We start from the raw sequence: 20,236 nt of genomic DNA, 5'->3' as shown, positions 1-20,236 counted from the left end.
AACTAATATTTATCGATACGACACCCACAATAAGGGCATATTTCAACATTCTGGGGACCTTCAACTGGCCACATACAAATACATGCAGCTATCAACATTAACCAATTTCGGTAGGAGAGTTTCTTATTAAAAATAAGAATAACTTTCGTTTTAAAATTCAGGCTTTATTTATTTGTCGCAAGAGAACATTAATAGTAACGGGTTTTTGTAGAGGAGTCAAATACAAGCCTTTTTTTTTATATGGGAGGGGGTCTATTTCCCCACGTTTTGAAGGGAGTGGAAGTTTAAAATTAAATTACTAAAAAGTAAAAAAATATATATAGAAACAACGGCAACACCTTTTCAGAAGCCACAATTTTACCCTTTTTAACAATTGTTAAATCAAGTAACTTGAATCAATTGTTTTCGAAATAATAGATTTTCAAGTCATCGAAAAAGAAATTTTAAAAAACACATTGAGTTAAATTTTTGTAAAAATTGTGTATTTAAATACAAAATTAAATGGTATAGATTCGTTCCCAAACACTGGAAACTATATGTTCCTTCTATCCCTTCTAGTTTTTGAGTAGTTGAGATTTGAACTCCCCTTTTTAGGTCTATGTACCATTGCTCAGTTTAGGGCCTAAGAGTATATAACGTCGCGTTGCAAGTGCCAATGTCAACAGTTTTCTAAATCAATAATTTAATTATTCACTTACTTATAAACAAGGAACAGTAATGTACAGAAACTTCCCTACAAAATTAATTTTTGGGCAGTAAATTTTGTTTTACAAAACTAAATTTCTAGAAATGAAACAATAAATTATAAAACTAAACTTTTTTAAGATTTTGACCGTTACATTATTTATTACATTGCCTCTTATTTTAGCAGATTTTTGGATAACAAGAAAACAAGCCGAGCTACAAGATCGAGGTCTTAGCGTTTGATCTGAGTTTAGGTTATTTCAAATTCCTTCAAACAAAATTTTTGAATTTCACATTTTTTGGATTTTAAAAGCTCACTTTTCAGCTAACTTCTACTAAAACATTGAATATTTTAAAGTGTGTTTGAGCTACAAAATTTGGATTTGTACCAAAAAAATTGTTTTCAAAGCCACAGTTACTGCCAAAAAAAAAAAAAAATTGAAAAGTTATTCTTTTAAAATATTTTGCTTTATTTAAATTTTCATTTAGCTACAATCAATGAGATTAATTCTTTTTTAAATTCTCTCCAAAATTTAGTCGACTAAAAAAAAAACTAAGAATTTCAGCCGAGTTGTCCAGACGCAGCTAAAACACACATTTTCGTTTCCAACTGTATATTTTTTGATTGCCATAATTTAACGCCTAGAAAAAAAGTTAAGAAGACCGAGACCATTTTGACGTTTTAAACTCGGTGAAAACCAAAACAATCCACATTTGTTAATAAATACAGCATAGAAATGTATTTTAAATTTCGTAATTTTTTTGATTTTTAGACAATAGATTTAGTTATAGTAGAATGTTATTACCAAAAAAAACACTTGAAATCGATTTGTATTAGTTTTTTTTTTTTACAAAAAACAGTTCTTTAAAATTGCGCGCGTCCTTGAAAATTTTGGTTTGTTTTGGTTTTCACCCGGTTTAGGAGATAATTTTTTTTATTTTCTTTTGTTCGTTTGGTAATTCCGAATGAAACCAATGGGTTTTATGCCATTTAGAGACAATTTAAACTCGTTGTTAATCCACCTTATATACAGGGCGTCCCAAAAAAGTAAGAAAGTTCTTATAATTTGGTAAATTGTTCATCTGAAATCTTTCGATTAAATGCAGTGCTGGTCAAATTTCTTAAAACTTTGAAAACTTTTATACATTTTTGAAAACTACAATAACATGACAAATTTTGCTGTTCTAAAATAAAAGTTTGAAATTGAAATTTAATAATAATGTTTTGATAAATTATTTTTTTTACAACTATAAAACAATGTAAAGGCTCTTGCACATGAGAGCGACCAACGAATGAGCGAATGAATGAACAAATGAAATTTAATGCATTTTTTAAGTATTATTTTTAACAAAAACTCTATTAAATAGTAACAAGCTTACTAATGTTTAATATAAAAAAAATTACATTTTAATTTCTGAAATAAGAAAAATATGAAAAAACAAATTGGTCGTTACGAATTAAAATTTGTTCGTACGAACAAATGATTTTCTCCTATTTTACTTATTTAAGAAATCAATTTTTTTTTTTTATAATAATAAATTTTAACTATTTTTTCTGGAAAAAATTACCTAAAATTAGTTAGTTTGCTACTGTTTAATACAGTTTTTGTTAAAAAAATGACTTAAGAAATACATTTAATTTCATTTGTGCGTTCATTCGCTCATTCGTTGGTCCCTCTTATGTGCAAGGGGCTTAAGTGAACGAAATTAAAAAAAAAAAAAAAAACCAAAAATAAATGAATCGTTTATTTTTAAAACATGATAAGTCCACTTTTTTTCAAAATTCGTTTTTTTTAACTGAATATGTTCTTGGGGGATAACCACACCTGCCTTCAAAATATGAAGCATCTAATCAGTCTATATATTCGATTTTACAGCTAAGCGAAAAAAATTTTTTACTGTCAAAACATGATAAAAGTCCCGGACTTATCATCTTTTGAAAATAAACAGCAACTTTTTTATGAGTAATTGACTACACATAAAGAAGCTGACTATTGACTCAAATTCTCAAGTTGAAAGCGCCTTTCAAGTAAAAAAAACTACTCGAAACATTATATTCTATTCCCAAATGCAATTGTTTGATAGACTGCGGCTTTAAAAAAAATTGTATTATTCATTTTAAAACTAATTTCACATTCGTTTATTTTCAAAGTATGATAAGTCCAAAATCGTTTTTATTTTTTATCTTTTGAACTATCGGTCCAAAAAGTAAATACCAAACTATATTCTGTAGCTAGGTAAAAGTTCTACAAAATATATTTTTTATACATTTAGCTACACTTAAAAAAAGAAAATAGAACGTTTTTTTCTTCTCCTGAAAAATTTGAAATCATGGACTTATCATGTTTTGAAAATAAATGATTCAAATATGGACAGGAAAAGCAAAATACTAGTGTAAAGTAACGGTTTTTAGAATTGCATTCAATGGAAAACCTTAAAGATTTGGGATGAACAAGTTACCAAATTCTTTCAGCATAAAATATTTCGTTTGGACTATTACATTATGTATAAATAACGTCCTGGATATTAACTTCCGGCTCCTGCTTAGTACGTCTTCTTAAGAGTAGATAACTAATACTTTTTCAAACCATACAAACCTTAACCCCCATTCAATAATTTCTTTCAATAATAAAGATTTTTATTTTTATGCTTCACTACATTCTTTATTTACACCAATCAATATATTATGTACATACACATTCAGTTACAGAGAATAAAATCATTTAGATACACATACATACATGGCTTTACATCTTATTCACAAAAGTAAGTTTATTTGCAAAATCTTTCATTTTCTTCAACCTTTTATGTTCAAACTTGTAATAAGCAGATACATATTATCCTTAATTGGACGCGCTATCTGCGAGGCCTCCAACTTGAGTCATTATTATATTTACAAAGGAGGACTTTCTTAAATGCCTGTCTAAATACCTTATTAAAAATTGTATAAAATATTGGATTTACCATTGAGCTGGCATAACCCAACCATGTCACCACTTCAAATACCCAATGAGCAATATTTTCCTCACAATGGGCACACACTGTTGGTAACAGATTAAGGACGAAAAACGGAGACCACAAAATGACAAAAGTAAAGAATACCACTCCCAGAACTTTTGTTGCTTTCTGTTCCAGCCTAATGATGCGTCCATGCCGTGACGAATTACGTGATGATATACTGGAATTCCGTGAATTGTGTGACCGAACAGTTTGATTGCGCTGCAATAGGCATTTGTTGAGTACAGGTGATTTCTTTGATCGAATACTTCGCCTATTATTTCCACCACGAATACAACTACTTTCGATTGATATATTATAATTAGGTTTATTGTGGTTCCGGAGAGTAGCAGATCGACGAAGAGGAGATGAGGCAGTAGGGTACTTTGTAGGTGTCAGTAACAATGAAGTTCGTGCACTCGCACTGCCGAAACTGGAGCCTCGTCTTAGGTTCCTCATGGAGTTCCAAGTGACAACTGTAGTTTTTTTTGTCATCCCTAACTTGGATGATTGGAGAGCAGTTGTGTCTGCTGGTGGCAAAGATAAATAACTTGACGATGTGGTTTTCATTGGTGAAGTTTTCTCATTGAGTTCTGTATGAACCATTAAATTGATTTTACTACTAGGGGAAGGCACTACTACAGGAAAAGTGGATGAAATGATTTTCAGCTCAACTGGCTTAATGTTGTTTTGTTGTAATGGTTGATCGCCAAAGTATGGGCAAGTGCACGGTGGAGGCAATTTAAGGTGGTGATAATCACTTTCATCTATTTGATGTGCCCTTTTGTTAAAACATTGACGTTTATTTGATTTTTCTCGTTCTTGTTCTTGAGTAGTTTCATTTGGTTCATTAAATTCTTCTTTCGTTTGGGTGGATAAGTATAAAAGAGCATTTTTTGGTAGACTATTGAAACGACTGCGTCTTCGTGGTGGAGGAGTGTCAGGTTTTGTACTGTAATCGCAAGTATTGTTAGATATTGATGCTCGTCTTGGTTTGTCGCAAGTTAGAAAACAATCAGTCGGTTTAAGTGGTGAAAGGGATCTAAAAATAAAAAGAGAGAGGGTGGAAAATGTAGTTTTATTTGTATGAGTTAATATCGAGTGATGGTTATTGTATTAAGGCCGAATTTATTCACACTCCATTAAATTTGAAGTGGGAATTTTAAAATTTGTATGCGATTTGTAAGATTTATCGTTTTTATTGGTGATTTCAAATATAATGGAGAGTGATTAAATTGTTTTTTTTTTTTTTACTTCAGTTTAAAGCAATTTTTAGTATTACAAAAAATTTAACAAAGTTAAATACACATTATTCGCACGTTGTCCACGTGCACTATGGCGTATACGTGCTATTTTTCCTATTGCAAGACAGAACTGTGGATCGGGGTTCATACAATCTGGCCATATTACACATTATTTAAAAGTATTTTATAATGGTGAATGGAATAAGACCCGAAACTACCATTCAAATTAAGCTTACAATCCTTTTTTATGAAAAAATTAATATTTTTTGAGGAGGGGTGAGCGGGATTAGGAATATCAAGTGTAAGAAGTAACAGCTAAAAAAAAACACTGTACTTTTAGGATTAAAAACTCGAGAGGGATTTGAGGGGCTGAAGCCCTCTGAAAACGAATTTCAGATACAAATTTTATTAAGGCCCAACGTTAAGGAACATAAGAAGAAATTCCAAAAATTATTTAAGAGATACTGATACTTTGCAACACTTTTAAGAATTTCAGGGCTTATTTTAAGAGCTGCGAGAATGTTCTTCTCTCTTTCAATTCTGTTTAAACAAACAGATTCTTCATATAGAATTCTTCCAAGTTGCCAAGCTAATGGTATAAAAATGCTACCTAAATTACATTTCTAGCCTTAAGAGTATAAGCAATCATTTCTTGCAACTTGCCTAAAGAATTGCCATTTGTAACTAGTGATTTTCTATTGGAAAAAGTTAAAAAGCTTGCATAATTTGTTCACATTTTGTGTCCACTTTTTCGTGGTATTACCCATATTGTATTTCCATTGCTCCGAAATTGAATTTTATTTATAAAATCCAACTTTTCATTCTTCTCAAAAAAACACCCTTTTGACTTGGATAATGAAATAAACTCTTTTTGGTTCTAAACTCCCCAATTTCTATAATGTTCACACATTAAAAAAAAAAGGTTTGCGTCATTCTTAAGAAATTATAAAATATAATAAACTAGACTTCATAAGCTCTAAGTTTTATGTTTCCACTTTGGCATTGTCTTTACTTCAACTAAGACATGTTCATTTTAATTTATTAAATACAAATTAAAAATAACTATTTTTTTCGAATTTAAAATTTTTGTGAAAATCGGTTAAAATGGACTGAGAAAAATAAAATTGAAGCAATTTTCAGGCCTATCGTGAGTTTCACGTGGAAATTTAAAAAGCTATTGGGAGTTTAAGGCTAAACTAGTTTGTTGGCCGCCACCAAAATTTAATGCAGAGAAGATCTGTCGATAAATCACTACTACCACCCTTTCTCTCTTCCGCTCTGTAAAAGGGGTTTAAAATCATATCATATACCTACAAATTCATGAATTAATTTTTCTGTCCTTCTCGTTAATTAATTCGATATCTTAGTTAGATTATGTACATATTTTTTTGAATTAATATGCACATCAGACTTACCTTATATTCTAATTCAAAGAAGGATACTCAACTTACCTCTTTTGTTTATATTCCTCGCAACTCATATCACACTGCTGTGGTTTTTTAATATCGAACAATAATTGATTAGAAAGTTCTGTTTTTGACAATGTCACAGATTCCAATCCTCTTGATAATTTCAACATCTGCTCCCCAAATTGATGCAATGCAGTCATTGTTGTTGGTGTGGATTCCGGTATGCTAAATTAGAGCGTTGAAAAATGTATTCAATATAATTTCAAAAATTTCGAATAAAGTTCGCTAACCATGAGTCTGCCAACCACAGCTCATGCGTGTCTAGAGTGGACAATTCTGTATCTGTAGAATTTGCTGAATGAGGATTTGGAGAGCCTGACTGTTGACTAGATTTCAAAAATCGCTTCCAAGTACACTTCCTTTCTGTAATGAAAGAAATTTTGTGGATTGATTAATCTTATTTCATATGTATTTAAGAAAGGATGCGCCAGGATGCCTAAATATCCTGGTGCATTCAATAGAAACATCATGAATGTTATGAATAAATACAAAAACTCACGTAGAAGATGGCTTGTTCAAAAACACTTACCTAAGGCTGATGTCTGCACTAACCAACTACTTGCCCATCCAGGTGTGGGCATTTGATTCGCTCCACCTAGATTTTGTCTTTGTTTTGCCAGTAGCTTAACCGTTAGACAGTAAGTAAGTAACATCACTCCGAGTGGTATGTAGAAGCATACAATGGAACCAACTAATTTGTATACTGGATCTGGAATTTGACATGTTCCGTTTACCAAAACTGATGCATGATCCTGTAAAATGGGTAATGTTTCACAATATTGATTGTTCATAGCGGAAAAAATCTTGAAGTTTACCTTAGAATACATTAAACTGAGTGGTAGACTCATTGCTATTGATAAAAGCCAAACAAAAACAATTTTCAGAGTAACTCGACGTCTTGTCTTGTTCCTTCCAAATCTCATTGGATATTTAAGTGAGAGATATCGGTCAACTGAAATAGTACAAAGATGCATAATACTTGCCGTACAGAACAAAACATCCATACAAATCCATATTAAACAGTGTTCTGAGCTTAGAGGAAAGTGGCCTGAAACGAAAAAGAGAAAGTTTATAACAATGAACAACGTGATTTTCGAAGCATGCATTATAGAATCAAATCTGATTTGGTTGCAATTTTTAAAATGCTTTTTTCAACTAAGAGGTAGGTACCTATCCTTTGAATTTTTTTTTTTCTAAAATCCTAAGTGGATAGTCCTGCTCACTATGAACTCATATCTGTAAACCAAAACTTGTTCAGAGAAGGATATCTGCTTCCGATATTTGAATCATTTATTTGCAAAACATGATAAGTCCACTTTTTTTCAAAATTCGTTTTTTTGACTAAATTTGTACTCCAGGGATAACCACGTCTGTCTTTAAAATATCAACTATCTACTCCATCTATATCCGATTTTACAGCTACGCGAAATATTTTTTTAGTATCAAAAACAGAATAAGTCCCGGACTTATCATCTTTTGAAAATAAACAACAGCTTCTTTTTGTGTAAATGGTATATTAGATTAATGGCTGAAAATCTTAAGTTTAAAGCTACTTTAAAGTTAAATTAGCAGTCCGGACATTGTATTTTATTCTCAAATACAATTGTTTGATAGACTGGGGCTAAAAGCAAAATTGCATATCCATTTAAAAACTAATTTCACATCCGTTTATTTTCAAAGTATGATAAGTCCAAAAGCGTTTTTATTTTTTATCTTTTGAGCTATCGCTCCAAAAATTAAAAACGAAACGGTATTTTGTAGCTAGGCAAGAGTTCTACAGAATATATTTTTTATAAATTTTTCTACGCATATCAAAAGAAAATAGAACGTTTTTTTCTTCTCCTGAAAAATTTAAAATCATGGACTTATCATGTTTTGCAAATAAATGATTCATTTGGAGTGGACTGATATGGAGACCTTTCTTTTGATGCCTCACTTGATGGATTTGGAGGCGATTTTGATAAATGAATAGGTGAACGTTTCGTTTTTCGAAAAGGTCTATCTTTAAATGATTTTTTTAAAATCGTTATTCACGGTACCTCCCATAGAACCATTTTTTTAAATCTGATTTTCTTCCAAACGAATATGAATATGAATGAATGATTTTTCTAAAACTAATATATACTTTTCTAAAGGTTTTTGGTGTGCTGAACTCGAATCTGAAGTCAAAAACATCCTATCAGCTCCCGTTTTTGAAATATTAACGTTAGAATATGCAAACATAACTACTTTTGAGGTTATGCTTTTATGTGAAGAATTTTTTTTTAAATACAATTTATTACGGTTTCTGTAAGAACTGTTTTCCTTCTTTCAAGAATTTTTTAAATCCTTTCGATATCTTTTTTATTGTTCGAGATATCGTCAGTTTTATGGCTTATTGTAATGTATCACGTTTTCATCTCCTTTTTTGATAAATTAAGCCAAACATTCTTGCTTCATTTTAAGATATCACGCGCAATAAAAAAGATATTGCAAAGATTTAAACGGGTCTTGAAAGAACTAAAATAGTTCTTATAGAAACCGTTATGATTTATATTTAAAAAAATTTCTTCAAATTAAGGCATAGCACCAAAAGTAGTAAAAAAAACGTTTTTTTGCATTTTCTAACAAAAATATTTCAAAAACGTGAACTGCTAGGATATTTTGGTTCATGTGGGGAAATTTTTGTTAACTTCAAAATAAGTCAAAACACGATTTTTTTAAACTTTAAAACGGGAGCTGATAGGATATTTCTGACTTCAGATTCGAGTTCAGCACATCAAAAACCTATAGAAAAGTATATTTAAGTGCCCGCACCAAAAAAAAAAAAATTAAATTTTGTAGACCAGTGTAATTGCTACAAAATAACTTAGGTACCAATTTTATTTTAAACCTTTTTTTTTGTCAAGAAATGCATCTTTATAAAAAAAATTAAACTGCATACTTTTTTTGGAGTTCAACTCTTGAAGAGTTGTTTTTTTTCATTTGAAGAACGAATTTTATGTTTTTTTTCATTTTTTTTTATTTTAAAATACATTTTCCAAATTTGTATGAAAGGTCTTAAAATTTTTAGTACTTTGAATTCTAAAAGCAAGTACGTGTACTGTTAAGGTAACCTTGAATGCATCCACAAGAAATTTAATTTCTATTTTAAAATGGCGCCCCTCTTCGTTTACGCTTAATACAAGGCGTGTTTTTTTCTAATACTCAGTAGCTACTCATTTTTCATTTTATTCGAAAAACAATAATAAAAATTACACAAGTAAGTATTTGTTTTTATTGTTTTTCAAATAAAATAAAAAAATGAGTAGTAGAAAAAACACGCCTACAGTTTGATTTAAATTTAGTATTCTTGCAATAAAACAACAAAATTCAATTCTTACCAAGATAAAGGTTAGGTGCATAGGTATTAGTTTTTAATTCAAATTTCTTATATTTTAATAATGTTGAATACATCTGAATTTTTTTTTGTATAAGTACAAAAATATTTTAAATTAATAAAAACTTATTTAAAAACTGTGTAGTAAAATCGAAATACAATATTAAAAACTAATTTTTTTAGTATTGAAAAAGGCCTTATTCCAAAGGTAAAAACTACGACAGAATTTTTAACCGTGGATTAGAAAAGTATGATTTAATTTCTATACCAATATCTGGCTAGCCAATAATAGGTACTGTCATTTACGGAAAAATTGGTCTTAAAAATCGTTTAAAAAAAAATTCCTAATATTTTCTGTTTTTTTACGCACTGTTAAATAAAAGGTTTCAATCTATAATACGGCATTCTAAACTTTTCAAAAATCAAAAATTTTGAAAAAAAAAGATTACAAATAGACAAAACACATAAAATGGTAAGTTTAAAGCAAGTTTTGTTAAAATTAAACTATTTTTGTAAAAGATAAAAATAAAAAAAACAAAAAATGTTTTTTTTTTGTTTGCGTTTTTCTAACTTTTTTTGAGGCAATATAAAAAATTTATTTAAAAAAATAGTTTTAAATCTTTTAATATACAACTTTTATATATAACTTTTTTAATAGGGGGTAGGTATACTTTTCATAGTAATCTTAAAAAAAAACACCCACCCCACTTTTTCACCCACCCACCAACCCCCTTTCCACCAATTTGTCTGTGGGAAATGTATGTTACCTCAAATTTGACAAAATGTTGAGATAACAATAGTAGGTATTGTATTTTAACACGATGTGTATCTATAATTAAAAAAATGAGAAGCTTTTAACCACTTACCTTTGAATAACGTCAAAATCCCGAGTGGCATTACAAGAATAGCAACCATTAAGTCAGTTATTGCCAAGGACATTAAGAAGTAATTTGTTACATTTTGCAAACGTCTTTCCCACGCAATTGCCAAACAAACTAATATATTGCCTGCTGCCGTCCCCACAACCAAAACCAAAGCAAACAAAGCCCAATAATTATCTGTATTCTTTTTATTTTCAGGACTCTTGTTATAGTTTATCTTATATGACACCAGCAAATGGCTGTATTTGTTGACAGTTGAATGCTCGTCCTCGTCCCACGGCTGAAGTGTAAAGTAACTAAATTTATTATTAATTGCGGCAGTTTCATTGAATCCTTTAGTTCTGTTGTTTATTATTGCATAGAATTCATCTTCATCCATGTTACATTAACTTGCATATATTTAGATTGTTTGTTCAACGCAATTTAATGCCTTGTTTGGGATAAAACTGAAACGAATCTTATCAATGGCATATCCGCTAAATAATAACACGCAAATTTGTTAATCATGGCCAGCACGTACGCAGTGTCTGTTGGCATCTTTTTATGTGTCGCAATATGTTTTACTAATTTTTGTAAGTTTCTCACGTAAATTTTAAGGCAATTCAAATTGACAAGAATTTCTCAGATGTACGAAGATTTGAGTCTTATACATTCTGTTTTATTGTTTTCATATTGTCGGAGCTTTTGGGTGTTTAATGTTTTTCCATGTTAATTAAACTCTTGGCAAATTAGAGAATTTACCAATCGAGGTCGAAATCTGTAAAAAGAAATAATATAAGCATTTAAAAATTGTTGTATAAAATTTATTAAATTTTAAAAACTTTTTACCTACTCATGAAAATGAAACTTAACAAATAAAAAAAAAAACTTAAATTCGTTCTGATAAGATAAACATTTTTTCAACGAACTTTAGATCCAAGAAAAGAAATTCAGTAACGAGTAACGAAACGTTACTTTCTAAACAGTATCGTTACTTGTATGTTTCGTTACTGGGTACTGAAGTAACGAAACATACGAGATACGAAACATACGAGTAGCGACGCGATTCCAGTTTCAATACTAAATCCGATGTAAGAGATACGAAATGAAGTGATACACTCAATTTGTCGCATTTCGCATCTCGTGTCGGTATCGTAACCATAGTCAGAATGCTAACTGCAGATAATTATCTGGAGTTTACTTTTGTCTCGATTAAAACAGTAGTGCCAAGGTTCAATAATCATTGTGTTATCTATAACACAGCTCTGCAAGGAAATCCTCCTTTAAATAAAACTATACTTTTCTAAAGGATTTTTGTATGCTGATTCCGAATCCGAAGTCAGAATTGATCTAGCACGTCACGTTTGTTAGATATTGCCGTTTGAAAATCTCAAAAACCCATTTTTTTTGCTGTTTTCGAAGAAATATTTTGGCATAATGTAATATTTTTCAATTAAAATTTTTACCGTTTATAAAAGAACTTATTTTTTCCTTTCAAATTCAGTTTCAATCTTCTCAATATCTCTTTTCTTCTCCGAGATATCTTAATTTAAGTTAGTTTAGTAGGTTTGGCATATCTTATCATAAAAAAATTGATCTCTAAAAATTATATCTTTCTCCCTAGAACAAAAATATACTTTTCTAATGGACTTTAGTGTGCTGATTTTGAATCCGAACTCAAAAAATTTCGGTCAGCTCTGGTTTGTGAAATATAGTAGTTTTTATTGAGATTTTCTAAGAAAAAACTTGATTTTGTGATACTTTAATGCGAATATCTTAAAATAATCACGTGATAGAATTTTTTTGACTTCGGATTCTAACTCAACACATCAAAAACTATAAGAAAAGTATACTTTTGTTTCTAGGAGAAACAAATCTGAAGCTTTACAATGCAGTTTATCGAATGGTTTATTACAAATAAGATATTTCTAAATAGATTAATAGTATATAAAATTACAAAACACGTAAAAATTTTGTTTAATGTATTTTATTATGGTTTTCTTTACATATTTGACTTTTTAAATATAATGGGCGTTGATATTTTACATTTTCCTTAATTAAGGTGTTTTTGTTCATGCTGGATTAACTAAAAAGTAAAGGATTTCGATATTTCTGCTTTTTTTATAAATCAATATTTTAAAATATGAGTAAACATTAATGTAAAAGAACATATTTGATGTCAATAGGCCATATTACGAGGAATAAGTCCTCCAAATTTGAGCTCAATGCTACAAATAGTTTTAATTTTGCACGAGTTCAAATAAATCTAAAAGGTTGATTTTTTAGAAACTACCCACATTTTTCAAAATCATTTTTACAAAAATGGTACCTGATAGAATTTTTCTGAAACCAGATTTAGATTGAGGAAAGTCTAATCTTTCATAATATTTGCAGACCAGTGTAATTTATACAGAAATATCAAAAGAGACGTTTTTGTATTTTCTCTATTTGGCCGAAATATGTATATCCACGACGCAACCAATCTGTTTATGGCCTTGGTGTTAATGGTATTGATATTTAGCTTAAGAATGTACAAAAGTTTTTTGGTTTTTCAAAAAATTAGTTTATTTTCGGTGCAATCACTCTCAATACAAAAAATAAATGAAAAATTGTTCGACATGGTTGTATTCAATTGTTAATATTTCGAGATCTGCGCGTTGCACTTTTGAAATAAAGGTCTCTAAAGAATTGTGATAAGATTACTGAAAGAATATAAACAAAAAATTACCAAAGTTTTGTCTAAAAGTTTGGAAAAAATCAAAAAAGTTTCCACGTTTGATTAAAAAAAAACGAACAAAATTCAATATAGCTACCTTTAAACTCATATCACATGAGAATGCCGCAACTAATTTTAATGTTTATGACCTTAAAATGTAGCTTAGATTATAGAAATTGTTTTTGGTTTAAAAAAAAAAAATTTTTACACCCTTATACCAATGTACGAAACATACTTAAAATACCAAAAATACGAAACGTATCAAATACATGAAATATACGAAATGTACGAAACACACGAAGCATGCGAAAGTAACGAAACATGCGAAAAATGCGAAACATACGAAAGTAACGAGTAACGATATTATTGATGCGGGTACTACCATCAAAAGTAACGTATACATGCGGGTACTCATTTTGTCGTTACTTTTACAGCCCTAATAGCAATAGCACTTTAGCTTCATAATTCAAAAGTAAAATTATTAGTTGGTTACTTAAAAATATTTCAAACGCTTAAAAAATTTCAAAACAAATGTTAAAAAAAATTCCATACATTTTCTTAAATAGAAAAATTAAGAGAAAAAGGCCCCCAAAATTTATCTTGCCCGGGGCCGCGGCAGCTCAACGTACGCCCCTGATTGCAAACGTAGTCAAATATTCTTTCAAATTGAATACGACGTCAACGACCTTTTGTTCAAAAATTTATAATTTGCCTTCTTAGAGTCAACGAAGCAGATTGAATCGATTTTTTAACATCACATCCATTATCTTAAGAGATTGTGACGTAAAAAGACAGGTTAACAAAATGTAAATTTAAAAATATGTTAAGGGGCTATATCCACTTGTAGGTCAGAAAAAAAACGTGGCTTTTGTGAAGAGGCTTTTTTAGAAATAAATACATGGAATTAATGAACTATAGTGAATTTAATGTAGGTTAAGGTATGTTAAGAATTTGCGATGTATTCACAACAATTTATTTACAGGAACAACAAATGAAGAAACTATGTCAAACCCGAATCGCAATTAATAACGTAATATGGTTAATCCAGTTAAAAAAAAATAAATTATAATTTATAATTATAAATAGAAAAATTTACAATTTCTCAAATTAAATCCTTTGAGTAAATCCAATGGAAATCCCCTAATGCACACACTGAATCCTGGGGCCAAATCGTCGCATCCGTTGACGAAACCTCAAGCGTACGAAAGATAATTTCGTGATACATTAAACGATCACAGCGATTGGGATGACGGCATACGTTAGAAAACAGAACGAAATTTTTGGTAGAATGTACAACTGCATAGGCCAAAACATAATTGCTGACAAATTTGACTTCGTCGACCCCTATGCGAGGATGGCCGAGTGGTCTGAGACGCCTGACTCAAAAAACAATGTTGCCTTCTAAAGATATGGGAGCGTAAATGACATGGGTTCGAAACCCAATTTTGACAAGAATTTTTTTTTATTTTTTTTATAAATTTTAAGAGTTTTATTATTTTTTTGGCTAATCACGTCGTTTTAGTTTTAAAATCAAATTTTTTTTTTCCATATAATTCTAATTTGAGGAATTATTTTTTTCTTAAATCATTGGGGGTTGGTGCTGGTGCTTTGAACTCTTTTGGTGAAATTTTATTTTGTTAATATATGCCCTAATGTATGTTTTCGTGATTTCAAACAGTTTGATTATTTTTAAAATAAGATATTCTTATATTTTCATTACTTTTTGAACCCATTAACAATTTGTTCGAAAGCTTCAAACCAAACGAATGACATTCCGTTCAGTTGAATACGAAGTCGTTTGCTGTACGTATGACATCATGCCAAATGAACAGATTTCGTTAACGAGTTACTCGTTAACGTATGCGACGATTTGACCCCTGATGTTGTATTTTTTGTTGTCTTTTCTTGAGTAATTTTTTGAAATAAAAAAAATGTTTTTCTGTAAAGTCGGTGTATGGACTCTAATTTTACGTCATAACATCATAAGAAAAAAATTGCATTCTTTTATGAATTGAACAGCATTGAGAACCTTTTATTAAAAAGGGTACAGCTTTTAATTTTAAAATTTGAGCAGATTGAAACTTTAAAATATCCTAGAAATTATTAATATTTTTTTATTTAATCTTAAACCCTAGTTTTTTTTAACAACTTTGGAATTTTTATTTTGTTTTTCGATGAAAAATGAAGGTTAAGCAAAACATAAGGGTTTTTTGTATTTACTTGGGAATATTCATAGTCAAATATCTCTGCGGGCCATTTCATAAGAAACAGAGTTTATTGAATAATTTTGCTTGCCTCGATACGTAGCGCAGAACACATTTGCTTATTTATTTGTTATAAACGTGAAAAAAAATTCAAAAAAAATATTTTTTTTTTTTTTTGAAAAAAGAAATCATTATGTAAACAATATTAAATTATGGTTACAATACCGTTTAAATGATCAAAATCGGCTTATAAGATCGAAAGATATATGAGGCTATGAGAGATTTAAGATACAGGGTTTTTTTAAACAACAATTTTTCGAGTGCCATCTATGTTTGAGTGTAGCTAGCTCCATAAATCTATTTTTGTATTAAAATATATATATTAAGAGACCCAATTTTTATGAAAAGCTCATTTTTGAAAAAAGTGGGTTCGCCACTATTGTTCTGGGGTTCTCACACGGATTTTTTTTTTCATTTTCAATAATATAATTCAAGCTCAACATTTTCGTAATTTTTTTTTTTTACAAATTTATCTATTAAATAAAAAAAAATTCAATTCTCTACGACTCACGGTTTACAAAATAAATTTTCATCATTTTAGCCCTATTTAGCCTATTTTTAAAAATTCTTTCTCAAGCCTTAACTACATTAGCTCAAAAAGTGAAAATTTTCAAACGCAATTTAGTATACTTTTTCCGTCTCGTAAACTAAAAAAAAAATGATGCATTAATGAAAAATGATGAATTAATTTGTGTGCCTACTCATTTTCAGAAACAAATTGCTCTAGCGAGTAAAAATACATATTTCTATTTTTGCCTTGTTTTCACGTCTAGGATATACATACCTATAACCTTTTGAACAAGCTAAAGAAGATTTTTGTATCTGGGTCAGAATTTCTTAAACGGATCACCAAAAAGTGATGGTCGATAATTATGGGCAGAGGAAGCAAAATGCTGTTGCAAAGTAGGGAAATTTCACAAGAACTGCATATTTTATCGAAAACCGTAAGGATTTAGGCTGAACAATAGGGTGGGTCAAAAAAATCGAAATTCTTTTTTTTGATTTGGTACTCCAAAAAATCGATTGCTAGACACCTCTAGAATATACACACCAAATATGAGCTCTTTATATTAATGGGAAGGTCCTCCGCTTTGCAATTTTCCATTTTTACATCAAGCTTCTACTTAAAAAAAATAATTTTTTTATTAATTGACTTTTTAGCAAATTTCTTTTAATATTATTGTAGGAAATTGAACGCTCTACAAAAAAGGCCTTGTACACTTTTTTCATTTATCTAACCGTTGAATAGATATTTGAGGTCCAAAAATCGAGAAAATCTTTAAAAATTCGTTTTTTGTTCTTTATTTTGTAACAAATTGAAAAATTATAATAATCAAACGCGAAAGACATATTCTGGTTGGAAATTGATTGCTCCACAAAAAAGGTCTTGTTAACTTTTTTCATTAATCTAACCATTCTAAAGATATTCGAGGTCACAAATTAATTCATCATTTTTCATTAATGCATCATTTTTTTTTTTAGTTTACGAGACGGAAAAAGTATACTAAATTGCGTTTGAAAATTTTCACTTTTTGAGCTAATGTAGTTAAGGCTTGAGAAAGAATTTTTAAAAATAGGGTAAATAGGGCTAAAATGATGAAAATTTATTTTGTAAACCGTGAGTCGTAGAGAATTGAATTTTTTTTTATTTAATAGATAAATTTGTTAAAAAAAAATTACGAAAATGTTGAGCTTGAATTATATTAATGAAAATGCAAAAAAAAAAAATGGGGTTCTTATATGGATTTTTTAAGGCCTTAGTTTTCGAATTATGAATTTTTGAAAAACACCTACATAATTTTTTGGATATTTTTGAATATTTGAAAAATTTCAAACTTACAGGAGTGAAAAAATGGGCCTGTAACATCTTTTTCAATATAAATCATTTACAAGCTTTATTTCGCAAGCAGATAATACAGCCTATAATTTGATTATAATACATAACAATACTTGCTTTACAAGCCACCCAATTTTAAATTCCGCATGTTTAGAAAGGGCTGATATGTTTTTTTCAATTTCATAAAACTGTAAGTTTGTGCTTTGTTTTTGGACCTCGAAAATCGGTCACGCGTAATTTTATATCATTGGTATAACTTATAGAACGAACAAACAAAGTTACATATTTACAAAAACTTTTTTAAGTCTATTTTTAGTTTTAGATAAAATTAATTTAAAAAATAATAAAGCATAGATAGATAGGTAGCTGTATGGTATTTTAAAGATATTTATCTAATAATGGCGCACATATTTACCTTCAGAAAATACTGTGTTCAACTGGAACGCAAAATATTTATGATTTAAGGTTTGTTTAGCGGTAGATAGGTACACAGATTAAGGCAAAGGATAATTTTATTTATAAATATTATCAATATCTGAATTTGAGATTCATATTTATAGAAAACACTGTAACTCGACTACGAAAATAAAATTCGCAACGCACTCACTTCAAGTTAAAATAGGTATAGAATCCAAAAATAAATAAATCACACAGCTGTTAGGTAGGTATAAATTTTATTCCATTTATTTTTTTTTTTTTTAATTTATTTTAAATTATTAAAGATTGCTATTTCCGTGAAATGGTATAGGTATATAAATTTAAAATTCTACACAAACAACGTTTAACACTTGTTCCATTACCTGCACTTCAATTAAAAAAAAAGGATAATATGCAGAAGAAAAAAAACACCTTTATATACGGGAAAAATATAGTCTGAACAATAATTCAAACGAAAATTAATTTCAAAACCACTTTGAAGGACTTCTTCCGATAAACTGAATCGAAAATTAACTACTTGTAAGTTCAAGCGCACGAATTTACATTATTTCAGTTCAGGATATGAAGGAATTTATTTTGGTATATTGTTTTGGGCGCTAGAAATTCCGCCCTTTTCTCATCTACTTTTTATTTTTTCTACTTTTTCGTTCATCAAGGTTTAGTGTTGTCCTTGTGCAGGTGTGTTGAAAGTAGGTAGATTTTCATACATTGATAAGGGCTATAAGTTCCACTTTGTACAAACATTGAAGTACAAAAAGCTTCGTAAGTTCACATATAATGTATTTCCCAAAACGCAGACTCACCATTATATTCATTTTTATTGAATCGATCCTTTGAACTTTCATAGCATTAATTTTAACCATTTTTGCAATTAAATACGGTCACAGATGGGAATTTAATAACTAACAACATATGCTTTATATTGGTCTGACTTTATTAATTCTATGAGAATATCTAGCTTGGGGGTACAGTTTATATATCAGGAATCGATAGTTTAAATTTATGATTGTCTGATTGCACAGCACAAAAATAAACTTATTCATTCCTTGAGTTTATTGGAAAGGAGTGGGAGTGTGTGTTCACATAGGTATTTTTATCTCACAGAACGTTGAACGTATATGATGTAGAGTAATTTTATGGCATATTCTATCGTAACAGCTTTTTGACATCTTAGGTGGGAAAACAGATGTTAGGTTATTGAATTAATGTCACTAAACTTAATTTTAGATAAGGGTTGGGAGCAAGCATGACTGAGCATAAATCAAAAGCGTGCTGAAAAATTTATTTCCATAACAATTTTCTGTTTTCTTTTTTATTATAGGTATCTTGCGATGGTGCATGTTGTATAACTTACCACAGCTAACAAGGAAGATGACTATCTTCGTCTTCGCTGTCATCAATACAAAGCAAAAGGCTTTTATTCTTTTTCTTAAATATTTTAGGTACTTTCTCTGTTTAAGTTCACTTAAAAGTTGTTTTTCATTTAATCGGTTTCAACATCTTTAAAGGGTTAGAATACCTACTTATATTTTTATTATTATTATTTTTTTTTTTTCATTTAAGATCTTTTGTTATAGAATTTTGTTGAGCTATTTTTAAAATCAAAAGCAGACTTATATTGTTATTAGGCCAGGGAATTTAGACATAAGAGAAGGTTAACTCGGACAAAATTATATACAGCATTTTTATTGGTGAGCTGACACACCCAATGTCCCAGCGAATCCTATTTGAGCTACATATATCTTTAAGCTAAATTGTTCTTGAGAGGCTATTTAAAAGCCAAAACCAGTCTATTTCTATGCTAAATTAAACAAAGTTAAAGCCAAATTTATACGACTACAGGGATAAAATTTGGCATGAACATTTCATTTGCAGAGAACCAAAAACCAAAAGGGTGCATCGAAATATTTCGACTGAAGGGAAGAAGAACGTTGTGCAACAAGTAGGTACCAAAACACCCTGTAAAAATAATGGTAAACTAAAAAAAATATTGGTTAAAATATTTCAATGCAATTACCATCAATCAATCAAGAATAAAAAAATATCATAGGCATATCTTGGGTGCAAGGGTATTTTTTTTTTCTGTTAACATACATTTTTTTTACATCTTCCCTATTTATTTTCATAAAATCATAGTTGGCAACAGTACAACTCCAAATAATCAGCCTTATATGAAACTAAATAGAAAAGATGTAGATGTTAACTTAAACAAAAAATCCAAGAACTATCAAAAAAAGGTTTAAAAGGTACTTTGTGGTATTATAAACTTTTTAAAAATTGGTTTCATTAAATATGAAGAGTTATACCTAAATCCAAGAGCAAACATCTTTTTGGCAACAATTTATATGAATTTCTAGCTTAAATACAGT

The 20,236-nt window shown here is 29.4% G+C and overlaps 1 protein-coding gene across 3 annotated transcripts; it reads right to left on the bottom strand.

Annotated features, from left to right (window-relative positions):
- Nucleotides 1–3,336: 3,336 nt before the first annotated feature.
- On the bottom strand, nucleotides 3,337–18,614 carry LOC129916266 (uncharacterized). Of its 3 annotated transcripts, none has more exons than XM_055996121.1 (8): nucleotides 17,845–18,614; nucleotides 10,619–11,390; nucleotides 7,401–7,442; nucleotides 7,210–7,346; nucleotides 6,924–7,146; nucleotides 6,625–6,757; nucleotides 6,377–6,559; nucleotides 3,337–4,723 (listed from the first exon to the last, which is right to left on the bottom strand). In XM_055996121.1, the coding sequence occupies exons 2-8, from the start codon at nucleotides 11,010–11,012 to the stop codon at nucleotides 3,541–3,543; spliced, it is 2,295 nt and encodes a 764-aa protein (XP_055852096.1). In that variant the 5' UTR covers nucleotides 11,013–11,390; nucleotides 17,845–18,614; the 3' UTR covers nucleotides 3,337–3,540. The 3 variants fall into 3 exon arrangements, with proteins under 3 accessions (XP_055852096.1, XP_055852095.1, XP_055852093.1); XM_055996120.1 differs by having other exon boundaries at nucleotides 7,210–7,442; nucleotides 10,619–11,079; nucleotides 11,154–11,390; nucleotides 17,845–18,613; XM_055996118.1 differs by having other exon boundaries at nucleotides 7,210–7,442; nucleotides 17,845–18,613.
- Nucleotides 18,615–20,236: the final 1,622 nt, after the last annotated feature.

This window comes from Episyrphus balteatus, chromosome 3, assembly GCF_945859705.1.
Source record: "Episyrphus balteatus chromosome 3, idEpiBalt1.1, whole genome shotgun sequence".
In the NCBI taxonomy this organism is placed as follows: Eukaryota; Metazoa; Arthropoda; class Insecta; order Diptera; family Syrphidae; genus Episyrphus; species Episyrphus balteatus.
This window is presented reverse-complemented; position numbering and strand designations above follow the sequence as displayed.